The 25,432-nt window shown below is 44.7% G+C and overlaps 1 protein-coding gene across 7 annotated transcripts in view; it reads left to right on the top strand.

Moving 5' to 3' along the window:
- Positions 1 to 25,432, top strand: part of Dtnb (dystrobrevin beta) — a 182,391-nt gene that overhangs the window by 129,387 nt on the left and 27,572 nt on the right. For all 7 annotated transcript variants that reach the window (XR_008722336.1, XR_008722334.1, XR_008722333.1 and 4 more), the window contains 4 exons: positions 762 to 849; positions 15,681 to 15,766; positions 16,636 to 16,749; positions 19,261 to 19,357. Coding sequence is in view for 2 of the 7 variants with exons in the window: in XM_055626281.1 (XP_055482256.1) it covers positions 762 to 849; positions 15,681 to 15,766; positions 16,636 to 16,749; positions 19,261 to 19,357 (385 nt within the window). In the remaining 5 variants the exon portion in view is untranslated. The remainder of the gene's footprint in view (positions 1 to 761; positions 850 to 15,680; positions 15,767 to 16,635; positions 16,750 to 19,260; positions 19,358 to 25,432) is intronic.

Here is a 25,432-nt window from a genome sequence, read left to right as displayed (position 1 = left end):
ATAGATAGATAGATAGATAGATAGATAGATAGATAGATAGATAGATAATGACTAGGAGCCAGCTATATTTGTGGAGCTGATCTTCTTTTATCAAGTACCATATTATCTAGTACCTCATCTGCATGAATTCTTACATTGCAACAATAATGGATGAGGCAGGACACAGTGGCACTCATAATCCCTGCTCTACTCTGGGGACACTGAGGCAGGAGAATTGGGAATTCAGTCTGGCCAATACAGAAATCACTTACCTCAAAGAAAAGGAGGAGGAGGAACAGCAACAACAGTGGACAGGTTCACTCAAAACTGAGCCCATTATGTAGCATCATAATTTTAAGAGAAGAGAAAGAGGTGTTAAAAGTAAATGTCTAATAACATGGACTCTTTCTAGCTTGTCAGTTTGCTTGGCCAACCCAGGCCAGGATTTCCCATTTTCCCTCAGTATACTTTTTCTTAGCCCTTTGTTTTTCATGATCCCTTAGTTTTCTTGTCCTGTTTTGTTTTGTTTTTTTTTAAGTTCAAGACCTAGCTCTATAAAGTTAGTTTTCCCAAACTTTGTTTAGAAATCTCATGCTCATGTGGCTGCATGAGGATGGTATATGCACCTCATTATTTCTCCAACTCCTCTTGTCTCAGAAGATGCTAGTGTCTGGGACCCGGGCCTCTACATGTTTTTGTTCTCAAGCCTTTCTCCTTGAGGAACAGACAGGAATTAGCGATGTTTAATAATAGACACCTGTTTAATTTTATCTCCTTGGCAGTGTCCTGGACAGCCCTAGCCGACTGGATGAGGAGCACCGGCTTATAGCCCGCTATGCTGCTCGTCTGGCTGCAGAGGCAGGAAACATGGTAAGTGAAGGGAGGATCTTAGAAGACCACCAGAAAGTAGCTTCATCTGAATATGCGTATTTCTTAGGAGAATAGTAAGTATGACACTCAGGAGAGGTGGTTGCTGGGGAAGAGAAGGTACGGGTATGTGTAGAGAAGAGGAAGAAGGAGCCTTTCATTTGATCTATAATGTTCTCTTTGAAACACAAATCAAGAAGAAAAAATCAAACAGAATTTAGTTCTTTAAAAATATCAATACATTTAGTGTAAACTCCTAGAAATAATCGATAAAGAAAAAAGGAGAGACCATACAAATTACCGATGTCAAGAGTGAAAGAAGGGACATCACTACAGAGCTTACGGAAACTGAAAGTCGGAGATGAAATGTTATCTTAAAAGATTAATAACCCAGCCAGGTATGGTAGTGAACACCTTTAATCCCAGCACTCAGGAGACGGAGGTGGGTGGATCTCTGTGAGGTTGAAGCCAGTCTACAAAGCAAGTTCTAGGCCAGTCAGAGCTGCACAGTGCAACCCTGTCTCAAAAAAAAGAAAAAAAAAAAGGTTAACCCAGGTGCAATATGCATGTTTTTTGAAAGACACAAAAATTAGCAATAAGTAATTAGTTAAATGTTTGTTAAAGAAATAGAACTCATAACTAATTTCCCAAAGAAAACTCATGCCCTGACAGCTTTACTGTTGAATCTATCATTTTTTTTCCAGGAGGAAAAAAATACATGTGAAAAGGCTAATATTTTATAACAATTTAAATTTATATAAGCAATGTAGATTTATGTACTGCATTAAATGAATCAGTGTAATTCACATTAACAATGTAAAGAAGGAATTTGTAAGATCATTTTTGTAGATGCAGAAAAGGCATCTGACAAAGAACAGCACCATTTGTGAAAAACTTCCTGCATATTCCAGGAATAAAAATAGGACAGACTTCTTCCCCCTGAACAATACCTACACAAAAACTGCCAGCTAGTGTCAAAATTTAAAGACTAAATCCTGGAACATTCCTCCCTGTTTGTCCTCCAAGTCTAATTTTACTTTATCTCTATTTACAATTACATTAGAAGACCTAAGCAGTACAACATGAAGCATAAATACTGAAAAGAAGTAAAATGGCCTTTTTAAAGTAACATGATCATCTGTAGAGAGTGCTACAGAACCTGTGCAAACACTCCTAGAACATACAAGTGAACTTACAGCAGTGCTACAAGGTAAAAAGGGTAAAGAGCACTGACAGTGTGTAGCTCAGGGCTAGTGTGCTTGCCTAGCCCTAGATTCAGTCTCCAGGACCACCAGCAATAAGAGTAATGATAAGAATGGAAAGGATTTAAGACTGGAAGCTATGAAACCTTGGTAAGAGAAATAAAGAGCACCCGTGTAAATTGAGAAGCGTACCTTGCTATTGGCCGAACAACTGGGTGCTGACACTAGTATGTATCATCAAACTGACTTACAGAGTCAATACCAGTCAGAGGCCCAATGGGTATTTGGTTTGAGTTGGGGTTGGGGTTTAGAAGCTGGCTTCTAACTCACTGTGTAGACAAGGTTAGCCTAGAACTTTAAGGCTCCTCCTACCTCTTGCCTCCCCAGGGCTATGATTACAGGCACATGCTACTGTGCCCTGTTCAGCGGGTTTCTGTTTATTGTTAACCTGGAAAACTCATTTTAAAATCTGTTTAGAAAACTAAAGGATCCAACATTACAGTCTTGAAAAAGAACAGAGTTGGCAAATGTCACCCTAGGGGAAACCAAGGCCTACTATAAAGCTCTAGTGATGCAGAAAGTGAGGGTTAGGGGTGGTGGTGCAAGTCTTTAATCCAAGCACGGGAAGCAGAGGCAGGTAGAGCTCTGTGAGTTTGAGGCCAGCCTGGTCTACAGAGTGAGTTCTCTGTCTCAAAAAACAAACAAACAAAAAACAGACAAACCCACAAAGTGAGGTTTAGTCAAAAGATGAACAGATAAACCAAGGGAACAGATAGAGTACTTATCTATTTGATAAGTACCCAACAACAGCACAAAAGCAATTCTGTCAGGAAAAGGAAAAAAAGCTTAAGAGTTATTTTTATTTTATATCTATGGGTGTTTTGCATACATGTCTATCTGTGTCCCATTTACTTTCTAGAAGTGGTGGGACCGGGGAGAATGGAGCCAATAGATGATCACAAAGGCAGGCCGCACATGGCAGGCAAGCCATATATGCATGCAACAAAGCCATGTTTTTCCATAGAGGCATATAAACAAATAACAATAGGCAGATTGGAGTGAATAATCTGAGGTAAACTCTCTCCTATCCGTTATACCTGGGAGGGGAGTGCAAGCACGTTCCAAGAACAATTCTGTGTGATTGAAGAAACTGAGCTCACAAGACTTTTATCTTGTTTTGTTGAAGAGTTCTCACAGGCACTCAGAATTCTGCTCACATGACTCCATTCTTGGACTGTGTTCTGTCGATATGGGTGAGGCCAGAGGAAGACATCAGATCCTCTGGAACTGGAGTTCCAGGTGGTTGTTAGACACCTTGTAGATGCTGGAAACCAGACTTGGGTCCGTTTGAAGTTAAGCCAGTGCTCTTAGCTGCTGAGGCATTTCTCCAGGCCCTGAATTTCCCTTTTATAAGTTACTGATATTAAAAACTCCAGGGTGACAGCTAGAGGGGCGTCTTAGCAACTAAGAGTACTTGCTGCTCTTGCAGAGGGCTGGAGTCCAGGTCCTGGTACCCACATCAGGCAGTTTCCAGTGTCCACCTCTGGCCTCCATAGGCACCAGCATTCATATGCACAAACCCACACACAGAAACACATGCACACACAGGATCAAAAATAATTTTTAAATTAAAAAATCAGTGAATGTGTAATGAAATGTCAGACACAAGTGAAAATAAAATTTCTGAGCTAGAAAATTGGTGTAAGAAAAATTTTCAAAACTCGAGGCAGAGTAGCTTGTGCTGAAACCCCTGCTGCCAGTTCAAGGTCAGCCTGAGCTATGTAATGAATTCCAGGCCAGCCTGAGATAGCCAGCACATCCAAAACTCCCTAACAGGAGAAGCTGAAGTTCAGGGTCAGCTTCACCTACACTGGGAACGTGAAGCCAGTCTGGACTATGTGGGACTCTAGCTCATGAGAGGAAAGGAAAAGAAAAATTTCCAAAACACAATGTAGACTGGAAAATCTGAACTAACACATTCAGAGATGGAGCCCAGAGAACCAGCAGTCATGTAATTAGAATCCAAGCACTGGAGAACTAGGATGAAGAACCAATGGTTAAGAATATTTCAGTTTATAGAAGGTAGGAGTCCTCAGGTTGAAACATCATAATCAGTCACCAAAAAGAAGAAAATAGCTTCTCTAAAAGCAGTGGGCTTCGGCTCTCCAGGAGGCTCAGGCTGGAGGACAGAAAGTTCCTTAGCTGTACTGAGCCAAGAACGAAGTAGAGGCTGCTGCTAGTTTCAGAGCGCTTTCCTAGTATGCACAATCCCTGGGTGCAATCCGCAGTACCTCAGGAGTGCGAGAGAGAAAGCATATTGTTTACAAAGGATTGACAGTTTCTCCGCAGCAACAACAGGGTAACTTTTCATAAAGGATAGGGGAAAAAAAAAAAAAAGCCTTATTCAAAGATAAAATGTCTGAGTACATCCAATGTTGCTGATGTTTTTGACAAAACTTGAGAGTATTCCTTAGAGGGAAAAACGATTTTGAGTATCATTACTGCACTGAAAAGAACTAGTTAAAATGCTAAAAGGAAAAGGAGAAATTACTCCAACAAGCTTGGAAAGGTCACAGTGTGATGCTTGATAAAAGCGTAGTGCTAATGGCTCACACTTACTGCTTGTGCACGGGGTGGCAGTCATTATTCCAAGCGCTTTGCATATCGTAGCTAATTGATTATTCAAAACAGTCCTGTCTCCTGTGGCCTGAGAGATAACCACTCCTCGCTGCAGTGTTTAAGTGGCCCAGCCGGGATGAGGAAAGCCCTTTTTAATCTCTCAAGCACTGATGATTTAACTGCTGAAGGTGAAGGTTCTGGAGGAAAGAAACTAACAAAAAATTATACGTGTGTGTGGGGGGGGTGTATCAAAGAATGAAATGAAAGGGAAGATGACCTGGAACCAAAACCACAGACTCTGACAGTAACCAGGTGAAAAGAACCAGGCATTCCCAAAGCTGTCTCAGCTTTTGTAAATGGAAGGGGCAGAACCAACCTCAGATTTGACAGGTTTCCTTCATGGGGAGACAGACTTCCTTACCAGGGCTTCTCCCCAAAACAGTCTCTGGATTTTGTTGTTGTTGTTGAGAATCTAACATGGGATCATACATCTCACTCCACTTTTGCAACTCTGATGGTTGTGGAATGGAACAACGTAGAAAAAAAAAAAAAACAGTCTAGGAAAAATGTAGAAGAGTGTGAAAGAACTGGTTAAACCTTACCCATATTGTGGGTCACAACCAGTCAAGGAATTTTAGAGGTTGAGGTTCCTGAGTCAGTGAGTTGAGATGGGCTGCACTGCGGCTGGATTCTAAGTGTGCTTGGTGTGGTAAGATAGCCCCATCGACCTTACACAGCCCTTTACAATTCTGCAAACAAGAGGCAAAGCCTTTCACCCCCGAGGTCCTGGTCTCCTTTGCCGTGAACCCAGATAAGGATGTTTGCACCTGCTGGTTTCCATTGCCTGGTGTTGAATCCTCATGAAAATGATCACAGCTCAGAAGGTCTCCCTTTCATCTTAGTTTACTTTGCCAAGTATGGTTATCTTGTAAATATCAGGCCTCTCAAGGGTTCTTCTTCACCAGATTTCTGCCCCACACAAAGCTCCTAATCCTCTAATCTCACCCTGATACAAGTGCTTTGCATAGAGTGGGAGTTTATTTATAGGCTGCCAGATAGGCTTTGTATTGATTTTTCTCAGAGACCTTCTTCCACAGAAAGAACATTCAGTCACTGTGCTGGCAGTGAGCACCCCATAGCCATAGCGTGCCCCCCTGCAGCCACCGGCAGCAAGCACCCTGTAGCACGCTGCCCTGCAGCCACTGGGCAGCTTCAACCTGAGTGCACAGCAGACCAGGCAGCGCCTCAGGCTGAAACTTGAAGAAAGGCACTATGGGTTTCTCAGATGTGCCAGGAAAACTCATTTGTTTTCCTAGAGTGCCTAAGCTTCTTTTTTTAAAAAAAAAAAAAAAAAGGAAGCAGAAAAATCTGTAATGTGTGGTGAGTCATAACAGTGACAGCATATTCTTAGTTCTGCCATGAACCTTAACCGTCATTGAATGTGATCTGATTATTTACTTTTAAAGGTTTTCTCATGAAAAAACAAAACCCTTAAAACCCATTACAGAAAAGATGAATGGGAGGGGAAAGCATTGCTGTTGTCGTTTGACCTCACTTCTGGTAGGTTTTCCCCATAACTGCACCCCAACCTTCATGGCCCTGTTGTCACGGTTGCCTGAGGCACACACTGTCCCAGGAACAGTGTCTCAGCCTCTAAAACTTTAGGGATCAATAGTATCTGAGCTGGGTTTTGCATACATGTAATGATTTCAAACCCCACGGAAGCAGTCACTGCAAAACCTGGCCGCATAATGTGATCCAACACAAAGCAGAGGCTTTGCTGCTGACCTTCCGAATGAGAACTTCTGGGTTTAGGGCCCATCTGTCTCTACTGAAGGAAAAACGGAAGGAAGGAAATTCGAAGTCTTCTGATTTACAGCCAGCCTGGGAACTACCGTCTTAAACAGCACTATTGGATTCCAGGGAGAGGTTAATAACCCATAGCCTCCACTTATCCTCTCAGAGGTTGGATTGTGGGCAGACTGCCCAGGGCTACAAAGACAGCATAGTGGCTCTCAGAGACATCTCTGTGGACTCATCTTGTCAGGTTTGTAAAGGTCAAAGCCACTGATCTCTTTTTTAGGAGGCTGCAGAAAGGCATACCAGGCTACATCTGGTTGACTGTGCACTTGCCTTGGCTGCCCAGTTCAACCAAAGGGATCTTACCTCCTATCCTGTATCAGCCAGATGTGTCTCCACCTCCCTGAAGGTGGGGTAGCTCTGTGAGACCCTTGACCTGAGAGAATGTTAATGTGAGAAGCACTGTCTTCCCTAGGGTTAGAAGGGCCACAACATAAGTGGACCCCACTCTTCATTCTTCTCCACTAAAGCTTCCCTCCCCCACTCCACAGGGTCTTGCTGCAAAGTCTAGGCTGTAACTGGCTTATTCTGTAGTCTGTGCTGTTTGTGTGTGTTCATGATGAGGACATCAGAGCTGCTCATTATGAATGCTAACCTCTGTTGTAGCATTCATTTTTTAAGCTCTACTTTATTTGGGGTTCCTTAAAGCCTCTCCCTTCCAACCCCCAACCCTAAGTAGGAGAGAGTAGGTTAGTGGGGAGAGGGGCGCAGACCCTTTTACTTCTTCCGGCTCTTTAGGGTCAATGGGTTCTTTTAGAGCTATACAAATCTCTGTCAACAGCAAATGCGTCCAGCAGTCTCCTCCAAGCCATTATGCAGTGAAGCGTTTCTGTATGTCTGCTCCACACTGCCACACCGTCAGTCTGCTCCATCAGTCTCTGGTCTCCGGTCTCTCCAAACTATCGTTCACACATGCCATCCCCACACGCACCACACTTTCTCTTTCTGGGCTCTCATATTTATATCCTCAGAGACCTTGGCCATGCCCTTCTCAATGCCGCACGAGGCAAGTGGTCAGCTATGGACAAACTAGAGCCCAGCTAAAATCCTTAGGGATTAAAACAACATATTTACATAACATAACTCAGTTTATAGAGAAACCAAAACTTGACAGGTGTGGTGGTGTCCACCTGTAACCCCAGCACTCAGGGAGGCAGAGGCAGGCAGATCTCTGTGAGTTCGAGGCCAGCCTGGTCTACAAAGTGAGTCCAGGACAGCCAAGGCTACACAGAGAAACCCTGTCTCAGAAGAGAGAGATACCAAAACCTCCATTACAATCCAGGTCTCTAGAAGATCAGCAAATGCTCCACCTCTCCAGCTCCTGGGCTAGATGTTTTGCCAGGCAACTCTGGGAAATAGATATGAGTCCTAATGTGATTTTCTGAATGAGAAAACAGGCACATCAAAATTGAGTCACCTTGCTGAAGATTCCCAGACAGACTTGAGAGTAAACACAGGTTTGTGTCAGTGTCTTTCCACTACTACAGCATATAGCCAGCGTTTTGGTGTTTGGGGCTAATTGTGGGGATTTTTATTGTTCTTTGTTTGTCTCAAACTTGGCATGGAGCCAAGGGTGACCTTGAATTCATAATCCTCCTATTTCTACCTCCCAAGTGCAGGAATCTAAATCGTTTTGCTTTTAAAAATTTGTTTGTTATACAGCATTCTGCTTGCATGTGTGCCTGCATGCCAGCCTTATTACAGATGGTTGTAAGCCACCATGTGGTTGCTGGGAATTGAACTCAGGACCTTTCGAAGAATAGTCAGTGTTCTTAACCTCTGAGCCATCTCTGCAGCCCCTGCTTTATTTATTCTTATTTATTATTTGAGGGAGCTATAGAAGCCAGAGAAGTGCTTGCAAGACTCAGTTTCTTCTTTCACCATGTGGGGCCCAGAGATTGAATTCCTCTCATCAGGTTTGGTGGCAGGTTCCTTTACCCACTGGGCAGTCTTTGTCAGCCTATGCCTTTAAAAAGAAAGGAAGGAAGATTGGAGCTGGAGAAATGGTTCAGTGGTTAAGAGCATTGGGTCAGCCTTTCAGAGGACCCAGCTCTGTTTCCCGGCATCCACATGGCAGGTTCCAGGGGACCTGACTCCCCCTTCTGACCTCTTCCCACCACACATGTGGTGCATAGACATATGTGTAGGCAAGGCAGTGATACACACAGGAAAATAAATAAATCTAAAAACAAAACATAGAAGACATTCTGAGATGCTGGAGTTCTGTCTGCTCCAGCAAGGCTAAGTTCTGGTTGATGGAGCAGTGTTTCAAACACCCCTGCATATGAAAAACCTGACAACCTAGAGAAGAACCTTCATTTATGTGTGGGAGACAATATGTCCTCTGCATGGAGGTGCCTGGGTATGTCTCTTTTCTACCTGTTACAGACCAACCAAGTTTCAGAAGTCAAGAGAACTTGAGGTTTTGTAGTTGTTGTTGTTGTTATTCAGGGTTGAATTTATTTAAATAAATCTAGACTTAGCTTTTCTTTGATAGAGTGACTAAATCTCAGTAAATTTTGTTTTTGGAGTCTGAGGTAAGCTAATGAAGGGCCTACTGAAGGACAAAGCATGGCTTAAAGAGTGGAAGTATTTATGTAAGGAGCAAACAGTGGGGAGGAACATAGACACTGAAATTGCCACCTTTTGCCATGAAATGTTGCATGTGGCAGGTGTCTGTGCCTTGTTCACTCGATACGTTGTAATCACCTGGAGAGGTTTCAGCTTCCCAATGCCCAGGCTTCATTACCCCAGGACCAGCTATAACAACCCGTAGAAGTGGGCCCTGAAATTAATAGTTTAAAACATTCTTAGCTGGAGCTGGAGAGGTGGCTCAGTGGTTAGAAGCGCATGCTACCCTTACAGAGGACATATCAGTGCACAACCACCTCAGCTCAGTCGTGGGGACCTTGAAGCTTTCTTCTGACCTCTGCAGATTCCTGGGTCTTACAAGGTCTCCGTCATCTTTTTGGTTTAAATTCATTTAAACAAAACAAAATACAAACAACTGAAAAGTTGCAAGCCTGAATGAATCAAAGTGAGGGGCTGTTTTCCATCTGTGAAGTCTGAATCTTAAGGAAAAAACAAGTCTTTTCTTCAAAGATGAAAGCACTTCCACCCACAGGCGCTGGCTGCCAGGCTGTGACAGGAGAGACAGAATTTCTAGAACTTCAGGGTTGAAGTTCAGCCAGCTGCACTGTCGCTGGGGGTGGGGATTTTACCTTTCAGTTTTGTCAAGGTTTTGTTAAAGTCCTGAAAAGCTTTTTATTACTCAGAAGTGCTCAAAATTTTTCTGTCTTCTTATTTGTACACACACACACAGAGGCACACACACATGCACAGAGAAGGAGGGAGGGAGAGAGGGGGAAGAAGAAAGGGAGGGAGGGAGGAAGAGGGAGAGAACAACAACAACAACAAAAAACAGGGTTTCCCTGTGTAGTCTTGGTTGTCCTAGAACTCACTCTGTAGACCAAGCTGGCCTTGAACTCAGAGATCTGCCTGCCTCTGCCTCCAGGAGGCTAAGGGAGGAGCCAGAAGTTTAATCCAAGATATGAAGGCCAACCTGGGAAACTGGCCCCCTGTCCTTCCAAAAAGTTACAGTAAGTAAAAAATTTTTACAGTGTTACTGAGTGAAAGACAATTGGAGACCATAATGAAAGTTTATAGGAACAAGTGGATTCTCTGACCTGTGGGAAATGCCACTTTGCTGTTACCTCCAGACTGTGGATCCATTCCAAAGGTTCTCAGCTGCTCAAGAAATGATCCCTATTGGGAGCTGGGGGGTGGTGGCACACACCTTTAGTCTCAGCTCTTGGGAGGCAAAGGCAGGTGTGTCTCTGTGAGTTCAAGGCCAGCCTGGTCTACAGAGTAAGTTCCAGGACAGCCGGGGCTACACAGAGAAACCCTCTCTCAACTCCCCCTCTCCCAAGTAGAGTATTTTTTAATGACCCCCACTGAGTGGAGTTCAATACTGAGTTGCTTCAAGATGTTGACAGAACACTTGGAGTAGCTGTGCACTCAGAAAGTCCAGAACAATGATTTTTACCCAGCACATTTTATCCTAAGGATGAAAGGGATAGATTTTGTGAAGTCACTGTTGCATGAGAGCTTCTCAGGTCTCCCTCCACATGAGTCAGCAGCTCTGGGAGGGGAGGCGAGAGGTCGTGCTCTGGTTAAAAGGATTTGCTGGGTAGTGAAGCCCTCTTTTATGAATGAGAAGGTGGTCCAGCTGATGAAAGGTTGGCCTTAAATATTTCAAGAGACATTTACTGAAGATGGAGTATGACAAGCATTTGCATAAAGATACTTCAGCGTTGGGAAGGAGCGAGAGGAAGTAAATGTGGCAGAGTCCCTGTAACGAATTAGTGTGAGCTTATGGAGATTATTTTCCTAGTGTCTGCTTAAAAATGGGATTATTTTCCTAGTGTCTGCTTAAAAATGGTCTTTTTTAAAAGCAAGTTAGGATGGGGAACCATAACCACAATCAGAATGTCTCAGCACCTCCCGTACGTACACTCAATTTTCACGAGGCCTTCTATGCCCAACCTTTGCATGAAGGGTTCTTTCTTTTTTCCAGCTTCCCTTTTCACTTCTGTGCTGAAATGACTACGTGGGAACTTACAAACTCTTGACTGCTACCAAATTCTTCTTCATCACTTTCAAGCCCTTAAGCTGCCTCCTTTCAGCTCTTCCAGCCGCCCTGGTGCCTGCCCTTTTATCTGCTGTGCATGCTCTCCCTGGGCCTTCTGACTGGCTGTGCCTGCTCAGGAACACCTCATTGGAAGAACCAGCCCTCTCCCTTTCGTCACTGCCTTCCTTCCTCATGCCTATGTTTGCTGACGTGTGTGCTTGTTTACGTACTCTTTTTTCTTTCATTTCTGATCTCCCCTGTTGTAATGTCAGCTCCATGAAGTGAGGGTTGTTTTTCATGCACGGGGGCATCACGAGTTGCTTGAATAGTGTTTGGCACGGAGGAGCCAGGAAATGAATAAATTGATTTTGTTCTTGAAAGAAATTATCAAAGGTCTCTTCCAGACAATTGTATCCTGTTCCTTTCTGCACTATCATTGTGTTTCTGTCTTAGCCTCTTTAGAGTTCAGAAGGTATTGTAGGAAGGGATTCTTTGTTTTATTATAGTATTACTCTTGCTATTAAGAGCCCATAATGTTTAAGATGGCAAATAGGTTCAATACTAAATGTCTCTGTCATATAATATATAATATGTACTAGTTCATTTTCCATTGCTGTAATACCTAAGGCAAAATAGTGATAAAGAGAAAAGGTTTATTTGGGCTCACTCTTCTGGTAGGCCAAGGTCAGGGGCCAGCATCTGGTGATGCTATACTTGGGGAAGGGTCCTGAGGCAGCCCAGAGCATCATATGGCAAGAGACACAGAACCTATGTATGTATGTGTGTGTATTAAAGAATTCAGTCCTGGGAAAGCCACCACGATCGAGGCATTGAGTCTCCATCCTAAAGACCTCATTGAATCCTAACTACCTCCCAGAAGTCTGATCCCAAACACCGTCGTCCCTGAAGTTTCTGCGATCTTGACTACCTCACAGTGGGGATTGCAGTCTAAAGAGGTAGGGTACACTCAGAGCAGAACACCTTGCCTAAATTTACTCTTTTGGGTTTTGGAGATAGTCTCATCATGTAGCCTTGGCTGGCCTGGAACTCATTCTGTCGAGCAGGCTGGCCAGGAACTTAGAGAGGTCTGCCTGGCTCTGCCTCTGGAGTACTGCGATTGAAGGCCTGTGCCACCACTTCTGTTAATATTTTAACCAAAGGAGACAAGCTGTGCCAGACACTCACTGGGGCTGAGCTGGGTTGGGAGTTCTCCTGTGGGTACAGGCAGGTGGAAAAGCCCAGACCTATTCTTTCTGTAGGAACTGCTGCTTTCTCTACTTCTGTCTGAGAAACAGTGCTTCCGGGGACTTCTGTGCCTCCACTGATGAAGACACAGATTTGCAGTCAGGCCCAAAAAGCACCGAAGGTTGTTTAGGAGTTCCCAGTGAATGCCACCAAGCACACTTGTTCTCATGTGATGCAGGTTCTTTCTGTGTCTGTAATTCCCCCTGCTTTCACCTTAACAGAGAACTACAAATTTTAATTCCACTTTATTAAAAATTAGAAACAGTAATTCATATCCAGGGTCATTCTCAAGCCATTTTTGTGAGACTCAACCCAAGCTCTCACGAGACTCTAAATATAGTGTGGGGAATTTGCTCAGCTGGCTACTGGTACACACTTCTAAGTGAAGAAGGAAATAATTAAAAAAAAAAAAAAAAGAAGAAAAGTATTAAATGACGTAGTAAAAATCAGATTGCCTGTGCTGTTTCACCCATTTATTTAGAGAACACCATATGAAAAGAGTTGTTACTGAATCTTCAGTATATTAGTAGGTTCCTGCTTCTCATAGATTGTGCTTGAGGCAGAGCAGAGAAGAAGCAGAGTGAGCATGGCTGCCTCAGAGAGCTTCTGTTCTAGTTGCTGAGTGAAAGGCAAACAACACCTTGTTATCCCTTTCTCCTTTTTGTGTTCCTTGGCTGATACATGCACTGTTGAGAAAGAGGTGTGAGCAGATCTAGACAGAGTCTCCTGTAGCCCAGGCTAGCCTTGCACTTGCTGTGTAGCTGAAGATGTCCTTCAACTCCTGATCCTCCTGCCTCTACCTGAGAGTGAAGATTACAAACAAGTATGTGTCATCAAATCGCGCACAGGCCTTGAATCCCAGCACTCAGGCAGAGGTAGGTAGATCACTGTGAGTTCGAGGCCAGCCTGGTCTACTAAGGGAGTCCAGGACAGCCAAGGCTACACAGAGATACCCTGTCTCAGTGCCCGCCCCCATACACACACACAAAAACAAGTACCATACATGCTTTTATGTGATATTGGGATCAAAGCCATGTATACAGGGCAAGCACTCTCTCAGCCGAGCTACACCCCAGGCCCTGACCCTCTCTATGCAGTATCTGTATGGTGTTTTTAGATGTTTATTATTGTTTTCCTCCATATTCTTGAAGGAGCTAACAAGGGTACAAATCACACCCACATGGTTTCTCCAAAGATAACACAAATAATGATTACCCACATGAAAGTGTGCCCAACATTACAGTTCTTAAAGAAAGGAATCTACAATGAGATACCACCTCACACCCACGAGAATAACTCCTCAAAAAGATGGACAAGTGCTGGCAAGCGTGTTAAGGGAAGTGAGAATGTCATACAGTGTTGGTGGGAATTAGTCCAACCACTTTGGAAAACAGTCTCTCAAAAGGCGGTTACCATGTGGCTCAGCAGTTTTACTCCTAGATGAATACTCAAGAGAAAGAACATATTACTATACAAGTGTTCATATGTCATTAAAAATAGCCAAAGAGTAGAAACAGCCCAAATGTAAATCAGCTGTTAGATAGAAAAATGTAGTATACTTATTTTATGGAATATTATTCATCCATAAAAATAAATATTGATTTTGGTATAATATGAGTGAAGCTTGAAAGCATCACTCATGCTTTGTTAAGCCAAGGAAGTTGGATATAAAGGTGGCAGGGTTTTTTTTTTTTCATTTGTTTTTTTATAACGTACAGAATCAACAAAAGAATGGTAGCTCTCAGGGCAGACGGAAATAGATAGAAATAGATTGTGCTTGCTAATGAGCACGGAATTGAGGGGGGTAGTAAAAATTTGCTGGACACAGAAGGTGGTGATGGTTTCATGATCTCATGAACACACTAAAAATCACTAAACTGTATAAGGTTAGTGATTTAAAAGGTTCGGGCTGGGGATCTGATTCCTTTAGTAGAGTGCTTACCCAGCATGCACAAAGCCCTGGGTTCAGTCCCATCATAAACTAGATGTACTGCCCGATGCCTGGAGGCATTTGGGTGGTAGAGAAAGGAGGATCTGACAGTCAGGGTCATCTTGGTACATGTGGTAGGCCAGCCCAAGGTCCTGTCTAAAAAAAAGGGGGGGAGGTTGGTTAGATTCATGAAACATAAACTACTTTTTTAAAAAAGGAAACCTCACAGTTACAGCCTTTACAATAATGTAAACAAAAAAGATTTTAACAGGTTTCAGTGAGAATATTATGAAATTGTGGCTATGGAGATGGCTTAGAGGTTAAGAGCACTGGCTGTTACTCCATAGGCTCTGGGTTTGACTCCTGGCAACCATATGGTGGCTCACAACCATTTGTCGTACCAGTTTCAGGAGGTATCTGCAGACACCAGGCATGCAAGTAGTTCACAGATAAACACAGAGACCAAACACCCTTACACATGAACATAGACACATACAATACAACTTAAAGAGTGTGGGACCCTCATTCATTGTGAGAGGGAGGGGAAGGTGGTTCAGCCCCTTTGGGAAACAGTGTGGAAGTTCCTGGGACCTTGGTTATAGTGTTAGCACACAGCTCAGCATTTCCGTACCAGTGTGCGCGCTGCAAAGAAATGAGACTTATATCGGGGCCAGTGAGGTTGCTGAGTGGGTCAAGGCCTGCCGACAAGCCTGATGACCCGAGTGCAGTCCCGGAACCCACGTGGTAGGAGGGAGACAACTCAAGCACGTGCTTCCACCTTACACACAGCGTGGCTTGCGTGCACACACATACAAAGTGAAAACACGAAGCGTATATTGATATAGGAGCCTGTAAGTAAAAGCTCGTTACTGCTTCATCTGTAATTGCTAAAAGCTGGAAGCAAGGGAACACTCCTCAGCAGTAAACATAAGTGAACATCAAAAAACTTATGCTGCATGGAAACCAGAACTAGAACTACGCACAGAAAGGTTCTGTTGAGTGAAGTTTCTGGGAAGGCAAAGCCAGGTAGAAAGTCCAGCAGTGCCCAGTGGTTGCCTGAGCTCGGTGGTGGTGGTGGTAGCGACAGAAGACAAACTGTCCTAAGGGGTTATTTTATGGTGGTAGAAAATGTTATTAAACTGGATTGTGGTAGTTGGTTACCTACGTGTTTAAGCTTGCAAAGATTGTTGGATTGGATAGGTTTTATGGTATGTAAATGAAACCTCCAAAACTGCTTTTTTTTTGGGCGGGGGGGGGGGGATCAGCAGTCAGTCTGAGACTCTGGATATTTGACTTTGGGAAACAAAACAAAACAACAACAGAACATCTCTCCCCCTCCCTACCATAGAGTCGTCCTCCCGCTGATGCCAGCTTCAACTTTGATGCCAACAAACAGCAGAGGCAGCTCATTGCAGAACTGGAAAACAAGAACAGGTGAGAATGTGCCTCCCTGACCTGTAGTCACGCCCAGTACCATGTCCTGTGTGGTCCTGAGCACCTCACAGGCTGCTTGGCTTGTTGGCTGTCTGTGTTTCTCTGGGATTGTAATCGAGGCTGACCTCCAGCTCACTGTGTAACAGAAGCTGACTTTGATCTCTTCACTACCCCCTACCTCCACCCACCCAGCCCTGCATAACTCCTCAAGTAGGCAGGAGTAGTCCAGGACCCGGAGATACACTGCATGCTGTTGGTTCTGATTGTTCTAAGCTCTGCTGTGCCGCCCCTGGAGGGACTCTCTGAGAACCTCTCCTGCCCACTGGTGTGTCCTCACTGGGGAGCTCCTCACCCCACTCAGACATTTTGTTCTGTCTTAGCAGCTTATCCTGGCCCTGTTACACTGATCTCATTTTATTTTAAGGAGCCATTTTAAATGTTGCTAAAGGGTCCGGGGACCACACATTACACCATTGTGCAGTAAAAGGTGGAAACCAGAGCAAGGAGACTAGCCCTTGTGTAGCGTGCACTGAGAAGGAAATGGCAGGAGCCAGGAGATGAGGGAAGGGAGAGAATGGAGGAAGAGTCAGGAGGTCCACATAGAACCTCCACTGGGAGTTTGCAAAAGTTCCCTTTCCCTGGGGAGGAGCAGGGTAAATAAAATGTCCCAGTTGTCATGTCCCCTTCCTGGAGAAGGTCCAAGTTCTTGAAAAGAACATCACCGGTGGGCAGAGCACCTGAAGCCATCAGGTGAAACTGTTGTCATCCATTTCACACTTGGTGGGTTAGAGGCCTCAGGACAGAGGGTAAAGGAGGCCCTGAGGGGAAGAAAGGGCCATCAAACACTCACAGTGCCCCTCCATCCTCAGAGAGATCCTGCAGGAGATCCAGCGCCTGCGGCTGGAGCACGAGCAGGCTTCCCAGCCCACTCCTGAGAAGGCCCAACAGAACCCCACACTGCTGGCGGAGCTGCGCTTGCTGAGGTGAGTGCTCGTCTACCTGCCCCCAGGCTGCAGCCTGTGGTGGGGAGTCCTGTATTGGGAAACCAAACTAGTAGGACAGAATCTTTTCACCAGTTAGAATCAGACCTGTCAGAACAGACGGCCGGCCCCGAGAGTTCCACCGACCACCCTAGGGGCTCCTCAGTCATCATCACAGAGCTGGGTGAGATCCGTGCTCCCTCAGATCCCAAGCCAGGTGGTGGGTGATGGTTATCATCCAGGGCTTGTTTTAAAAAGACAACCATGTTTTCCTGAACCGCCAGAAGAAGGGGGAAAAAATCTTATTCCAGTTACCATGTAACTGGCTCCTCTTCTCTTGTAAGCTCTGATTTCAGAGGTTCCTGGCACTTGAGACAGGCAGGGCTAGGGCAGCAGACTTCCTGTGCACCAGCTCTGAGACAGGAGACTAAGGGTGAAGGGATGCCTTGCCCTTCATTGTGGTACCTACCGTCTCACCCTTCTCTAAATGTTCAGTGACTCAAGAGCTGAGAGTGTAAGGCTATAGGGCCAGACAGAAGAACAGAGCATTGTTGGCTCCCTGTTTGTGCTCTCTGGGTGAGGACATGGAAGTCTCCTCTGGAGAACATGGTGTGGGAATGACCAGATCGGTAATGACAGCCTTTATCCTTGGTCCCAGAAAAACGTGTTCCCATTAGTGCAGACATTATGGAAACCAAATCTGATGTCTTGGTTCTTACCAGAGCTCTAAATTCTTAAATTATGTGCCTTTTGGTTTCTGTTGTAGCATTTACAATTCTGTATTTGATACTTGATTTTCTTTTTGTGGGGATGAGATAAGATTGCATTCTGTAGCTGAGGCTGGCCTAGAACTTTTGGCCTTACATAGTATAGGCTGGCTTTGAACTTGTGGTAATATTCCTTCATCACCCTCCCCAGGGCTAGGATTATAGACCTGCATCATCCCGGCTGCCTCACAATTATGAAAGTGCTAGCATCTGGGATACACATAGCCAATAGCAGAATTGTAGGGCTTTCTTTGGAGCTTTGACCATGATTTCTTTTTGGTGGGGAACAATGATTATTGGTTTTCTACTTGTATCCTGTCATTAAGATTGTTATCATCAATAAGTAGAGCATAAAGAATTTAAACCATGTGATGAACACAGTTTGCCAATGCAGTGTGTCTGTCCTTCCCTCCCAAAGCTTCGTTTCAGACTGGACACAGTAGTGCACAGTAGCACTGGAGGCAGAGGCAGGAGGATCTCTATGAGTTCCAGGCCAGCCATGGCTGCACAGTGAAATTCTATCTCATAAAGAAAAGAAAACAAACTTCATTTCAGTTTGGGCTGTATACTTGGTGGCCATTATTCACTGTCACACTTTGGGGATGGTCACATGTTAAGTGCTTTACTAAGAGAGAGGAAGCAAATGCTGACTCCAGCGGAGGGTAAGCTGCAGCTGTCAGCTTAAGACCCACCTGTGTCACTTCATTGGCTCAGGTACAGGTGACTATTTATATACCCAGAAAAGCAGAAGCTGTTGTTCTGGAATCTGTTGCAGAACTGCAGTTACTGTACTGAAAGTGTCTGGTGACCAGAAGAGTATTGCAGATTCAGTCAGCACAAGCCCAGTCCAGGGATGCCATGCCACACAAAGCAGCAAGAAGCAGGAGTTTAAGTCCAAGGGGAAGTCACGAGTTCATTTTAGAAATAGCTCCTGTAACATAAGGCAAGGAGGGATGTTTGATCACTGAGCTAGGCCAGTTATCTGTACATGGGGAAACACACAGTACAAAGCCAATCGCAGATGAATTAAACAGAAAGACAGAACTTTCAAACTTCCAAGAGAAGACATAAATGAATTTCTTTAGAACTTTGGAATAGAAAATAATTGCTTAGTCAGGCATAGTGGTGCACACCTTTAATCCCAGCACTCAGCAGGCAGGAGGATCTCTGTGAGTTCAAGCCCAGCCTGCTCTACAATGTGAGTCGAGGACAGCCAGGGCTTGTTACACAAAGAAACCCTATCTGAAAAAGAAAAGAGAGAGAGAAGAAAGGAACGAAGGAAGGAGGAGGGAGAAAGAAGGAAGGAGAGAGAGAATGAGAAAAGAAAGAAAATAATTGTTCAGAGTTACAAACAATGACAGACGCTGGTAGAGTTGCCTACATTGCTCTAGAGAATAGAAGGGCTGAGGATATAGCTCAGTTGGTAGAGTGCTTGCCCAGCATACACAAAACCCGGAGTCCCAGCACGGAATAAACCAAGCATGGTGGTGCATGCCTATAATTCTTGGGTGGTGGAGGCAAGATCAAAAGTTCAGGGTTACCCTCAGCTACGTGGAGTTTAAGGGCAGCATGAGATAAAGGAGATCTTTTATAAAACAAAACAACCTCTATTTATGAAGTGACATACAAAAGGTAGGATTCATTTATAGGTATTTCATGCCCTTTTGGTTTTGACCTTTATGTATGAGTTGAGACTTGCCAGTCACAAGCTTTCATTTCTGATGAGCTGCTACCTCCTCTTGGGCAGGCAGAGGAAAGATGAGCTGGAGCAGAGGATGTCAGCGCTGCAGGAGAGTAGGCGGGAGCTGATGGTGCAGCTGGAGGGGCTGATGAAGCTGCTGAAGGTGAGACCCCGACCTGTGTGCTCCGTTCCCACTGCGTCTCTCACCAAACAGCTGGGCACTCTTGGGCCTAGGAAGTTTTCAGGCAACTCTGCATAAGGGTAGCCTGACTGGGTTTCAGTCATTGATAGTAGCATAGAACCTATAGATGCCCTAGCAGGTAAAGGTAATTTCTGTGGTCAAGAGCACTGGCTGCTCTTCCAGAAGGCTCACATTGTATTCCTAGCACCCACATGCACCTCACAAATGTTTGTGACTCCAGTGCCAGGGGATCCGACACCCTCTTCTGGCATCATGAGCACCAGGCACACAAGTGGTACACATATAAATGCAAGGAAAACACTCATCCACATAAGAATAAAATAATTACAAATAAGTATGTTTGTAAAGCAGGTGTTAACTATATATAAATGAAAACTGTTTCTCAACTACTTCAGTTTGTTTTATTGGTTTTTTTTCTTTGTTTTGGTTTTTTTGTTTTTCGAGACAGGGTTTTCCCATTTAGCCCTGGCTGTCCTGGAACTCTCTCTGTAGACCAGTCTGGCTTCAAACTAAGAGATCCCATGCCTGCCTCTGTCTCCTGAGTGCTGGGATTAAAGGCATGTGCCACCACTGCCCAACTAAATGTTTCTTTTAATAAGATGGGTTTTCAAATATTTGGCAAACATTAAGTGTCCTCTTTTTAATAAGTATAGTAGCAAATTGTATTTGGTTGTTCACAGAGAACCAATGCCAACATATTTATAGCTATACATGGGGACTTATTATGGGAAGTGGCTTGCTCCATCCTGGAGGCAGAGGAGTCTACAAGGGAGACACAGGAAAGCCAATGGTATGATCCATGTGTCTAAAGGCCTGAGAACCTGACTGTATTATCCCAGTCCAGAGGGTGGGTTGTAAGAAATGGGTGTTGGGCTGTTGACCTAAGTTCTGGAGTCTGAGAGACCGAAGCCAGGGAGCTCCAGTGTAGTAAACACCTCTCCCCCAAAGAGGGAACACACTTGTTTTCCTTGCCTTCTGGTTCTATCCAGTTCCTCTGTGGGCTGGATGATGGCTTTCCCCGCTAGTGAGATCTGTCCTTGGTGTGCTGGTTCCAGTACCAAGCTCTCTTCAGTACTCTCAGGGCCACGCCTGGGAATAGTGCAACCATTCCCGTGGACGTCCCTTAACCTGGTCAGGCGGACATCATAAACCAACCTACTCATCCTGATTCTCCATAGTAACTTTATTAGAAAAAATAATCAGAAAATCCACTCTAGGTTTAGTGTACAGGGGAAGTGAATAAATCCATATTTTCAGCCTTTTCCGTGTTTGCGGAAAAGTATGTTACAGCCCCTTACCCTCTAGATTAAAGAAAGGTGATGGTTGGCATTACGAGCCCTCACCTGGACAGTGTGTTAGCACTGAGCAGCAACACTCGGTGGGTGTGTAGCAGAGATGTGAGCACAGTTGCCTGTGTGTCTGTGTTTAAGGCCCTACCTGTCACGGCTGTATCCCCGCCATATTGTGCAGCATGACACAGCAGCCAGAGCACGCTGAAGAGATTAATGTAAATCTGTGAAAGAGAGAACTTCTTAAAGTTTTTAAAAAACAAATTTGAGACAATGCTTGGCAGGTTAGAAGAGTATCGGGCTAAAGGATTATAGGAGACTCGTGTACTCGTGCAGGCCTGAGGTGACAAGGGTCCTGTGCGCTAACTCAAGAACGCAGTGGCCGAGACGTCTGCGTTCTGAGCCAGCCCCTAACAACAAGAAAGCCAGTGGGTCCCAGCGACTGGCAGAAGTGTGTTTGTGTTGGAAACTGATGCTTTACTTCTCAAGCTTTTAGTCTTGAGCTGAGGGTTTCTGACCCTAGCTTGGTCCTGGTATCTGGTTTATTTTACACGCATGGATGTGTTTCTGCATAGGTCCTGTTGCAGATTTCCTCTCAGAAGTATTTTGTGTGCAAGTGAGTCTAATTCCAAGGGAACTTTATCCAGGCATCTGGTCGGCCCAGTTCCCTCCAGTTGTCAGACATTCAGCCCAGTGGCCCCACCCCCCACTCATAACAGCAGCTGCGTACATAAACATTTGTCTTGTGCGATGCCTTGCGCCTTGCGAGATACTGAAAGCGCCACCCCATAGGGCATACTTGTAGGGCGGGAGATGATGTGGACATGCCCTGCCCTTGCCTTGTCAACCTCTCTTTCAGGGAGGGGCTCCCAAACGTGAGCCACACATGGGTGGGAAGGTGCCCAGCTGTGATGTTTTTAGTTTACTTTGCTTGCTTTTTTATGAGACAAGATCTTTCTGTGTACCAAAGCTGGCCTGGAACTCCAGAGGTCTGCCTGCCTCTACCTCTCAAGTTCTGGGATTACTGTGTACCACCATGCCCTCTTCTGGCCCTCTGAGGGCACCTGTATGCACATGGCACACATATAGATGAACAGGTGCCCACACATACACATAAGTAGAAAATAAATCATAGGCCAGATGTGGTGGTACATGCCTTTAAACCCAGTTCTGGAAGGTGGAGGCTGGGAATCTGTGAGTTCAGGGCCAACCTGGTCTGCATAGTGAGACCCTATCTCAAAATAATAATAACTATTATATATATGTTAATGATACAAATTATATTTATATATTTGTAAATATGTGTTATATGTTTGTATAGTATAATTATGTAATTATAAAGTATATGTTTATATATAAATTATTAATAGGCATTATTGTATATACATATATTTTTTAAGTTTCTAAATGTCATATTAAATAGTTGATGAATAATGATTAGACTCAGTCCCTGTCACCAAGGAGTGTCAGCAATCTTCTTGTTTGTTTTTTTCTTTTAATGATATAATGTCACTGGACACTCAGGTACCCACATTTCTGTATATATGTTTCCTTTCTGATTTTTCTTGATTCATCAATATGTTACTAACCTATGTCTCAAATTACCTATTTAATCTATAAATAATTATATGTAATATTTCTGTTTCTAACTCTTGCTTTCAACACTTTTACTTCATTTTAATTTTTTCTAATATTGCTTTTGCATTGGTTTTTAACAGACTGCCATAGAACTCACCTGTATCTTCAGGCTAGCCTTGAACTCATGATCCTTCTGCCTCAGCTCTCAGAGTTCTGGGATTGCAGACATCAACCATTATGCTTGGGTCAGAATGTCAGTCTCTTTGTAGCAGGGGCTATGCTATTACTACTTCCACCGTATGGAAGAGAGGCACATCTTTTTAGGGAACTTAGGCTCTTCTAGATTTGTGCCTCATAACTGAGATGTTATGACCCCCTTTAAGTCAGGTTAGTCCCAGCTCTTCTCTTCAGTCCATGTTGGCTGACCTTAGCTGACTGAAATGCTGTCAGACCTTATATCCGAGCCTTAGAGGCTTTGTGTGACTAGCTTTTGTGAGTTTCTGTAGCACCAGCCTAGGGAATACTTTGCCTGGATCTCTCAACTACGAGACCGCCTCAGTCTTGAGAACACTGCCCTGTGTGTCAGCCCATCCTAGCCTGGCCTATGGTCCCACAGGTCATAATGGTGCCATGTTCTGGAGCAACACACACAGCAGAGTGAACATGGTGTGATCTTGATACATTGTTTCTGAAATTTCCATACTTCCTTTTGTTTATTTTTCTTTCAAGACTAACCTTGAGACAGGCCTCTAACCTGAGCCTCCCAAGTGCCAGGAATACATTCGTGAGCCAACACAACAGCTTCCCTGTTGTGTTAAACTAAAGCTGTGCTTTTCTTCAGCATGAAACCTGAAGTACGTGGTAACACTTAGACAGCATTCTCAGCACAGCCGGGATTTCAGCTTATGAGGAGTGCCCCGCCCCGCCCCTCCCAACCGGTCTCACTCTGTAAACATAGCTGTTCTGGAGCTCACTAGGCGTTCAGTGTATAGACCAGGCTGGTCTTGAACTCAGCTGAACAAAGATCCTGTCCTCTGCCTCTCCAGTGCTAGGATTAAAATTGTGTGCCACTGTGCTTGACTGATCTCGGTTGCTATTTCAGGAAGTAGTGCCAGTGATTTTTAAATGGCATAATACGTCTCCCCTGGCAGCTTCCTTGCCCAGTGAGAGCTGGCTGGAGGTCTGTGTGCCTCAGAGAAGTGTCCTTCCAAGCTGCAGCTTAGTCCCTCCATACTGCAGGTGTGACTGGGATTGCAGACATCAACCATTATGCTTGGGTCAGAATGTCAGTCTCTTTGTAGCAGGGGCTATGCTATTACTACTTCCACCGTATGGAAGAGAGGCACATCTTTTTAGGGAACTTAGGCTCTTCTAGATTTGTGCCTCATAACTGAGATGTTATGACCCCCTTTAAGTCAGGTTAGTCCCAGCTCTTCTCTTCAGTCCTCTCAGGAGGGCCAGACAGTGCTCAGAGCCTCTGTCTGGCTACTGGGAGCTGGGTAAGTCCTGATGCTGGCAGCTGGCTCTCAGCATAAAGAGCTTCCTCCCTGACTACACTGAGCCTCAAGGGATTTCTCGGTGCTCATTGAGTTTCGAGTCCATATCTGTCTCTCCCTTGCAGGAATGAAAAATATTCTCCACGTTTCCTCCTCTCCTTTGTGCAGTTCCCTCACACCCAGAGTTCCAGCACTCTCCCTCACACCCAGACCTGCAGACGCCTCAAGAGCAGGAGCATATATTCATTCCTGTGCCCCTCTACCTGGATACAGAGGGCCCACTGCACCCAGGGACCCAGCATGGGTAGAGCTACCATGCCGTATATTGATTTATATACTGGGGCACTATGGAGGCTCCCTGACCACAGTTACCATGTGAGGCACAGAAAGAAAAAGCAAAGAGATTGGAGAGACAGTGACCTAGACAAGGGAGACTCAGAAGATTTATCTTGTTTCAGCTTGTTTTCTTTTGTCTCTGTCTGTGTTCATAACCTGCTCTGCCTACCCTTACTGTGAGGTTCTGAAAGAGAAGCCTCTCTTTGTTTCCAGTGCCTTATGCATGAGAAATACTAAGTAAACCTGTGTTAGAATACTATAGAAGTGAGATTGAGAGTTCTGTTCTCCTTTCCCTCCCTCAAGCTGTCCTCTGTAAGGATACAGCATCCTTTTGCCTCTGTCTTCCTAGTGATAGGCTTACAGGCATGGACCACAATGCCTAGCCCTAAAATTCTGTTTTCTTTCTCCTCTTGGGGACTTGTGTATTATTTTATGTTTTATTGTAACATGGTCTTATGTATTCCTGTCTGGCCTTTAACTGTGTGGCCAAAGATAGCCTTGAACTCCTAATCCTCCTGTGTCAGTCTCTCTAGTGCCAGAATTATAGTCATGAGCTACCATGCCTGGTTTATGTAGTGCAGGAGATCAAACCAAGTGCCTCATGGAACTAGGCAAGCACTCTAGCAACTGAGCTATATCCCAGCCCCTAGAATCCTTTTTGGAAAGGCCCCAGGGTCCTGAATCAGTTTCCAGTTCTCTGGGGGAAATGGGCACACCTAAATATCCCTGAAGGAAACAGAGCAGCTTGAAAGCTAATGGACGCATGTGGCGTCAGCTTGGTTATGGTGAGGGGAGCCTGGGAAAGAAGAAAAGCACCTGTGGTCAGGTGGCACCATCAGGTGGGATGCTAAGACCACGGCTCTTTGGGGCACATTTTGGGTCCCCACTCCTACCAGAGCTTTGATTAGCCTAAAACGTTCATCTCTGACAAGGTAATACTGATGCTGGTGGTCCGCATTCCACAACACAGGAACAGCTGCCCTGGAGATGGGGACCTAAACATACGTGCATATTGTGAATGGTGAGCTTGAGTGGTAATTGGGATTTTGAGTCGATATTGAACTTCCTCTTTCAGTTTACCTTAAGTAGCTGAGACTAGAGGCTAGTTAGGCCCTCCAGGCCTAGAAGTAGAAATTGAACTAAATGGGCTGGAGAGATGGCTTCAAAGGGTAAGAACACTGGTTGTTCTTCCAAAGGTCCTGAGTTCAACTCCCAGCACCCACATGGTGCCTCATAACCATCTATAATGAGATCTGGTGCCCTCTTCTGGCCTGCAGGCACACATGCAGGTGCGTATAGATAGATAGATAGATAGATAGATAGATAGATAGATAGAT

The sequence above is a fragment of the Psammomys obesus genome, unplaced genomic scaffold (genome assembly GCF_907164565.1).
Source record: "Psammomys obesus unplaced genomic scaffold, mPsaObe1.curated_primary_1811, whole genome shotgun sequence".
Taxonomy (NCBI): domain Eukaryota; kingdom Metazoa; phylum Chordata; class Mammalia; order Rodentia; family Muridae; genus Psammomys; species Psammomys obesus.
The sequence above is the reverse complement of the archived record's forward strand: the minus strand, read 5'-3'. Positions and strand labels throughout refer to the sequence as shown.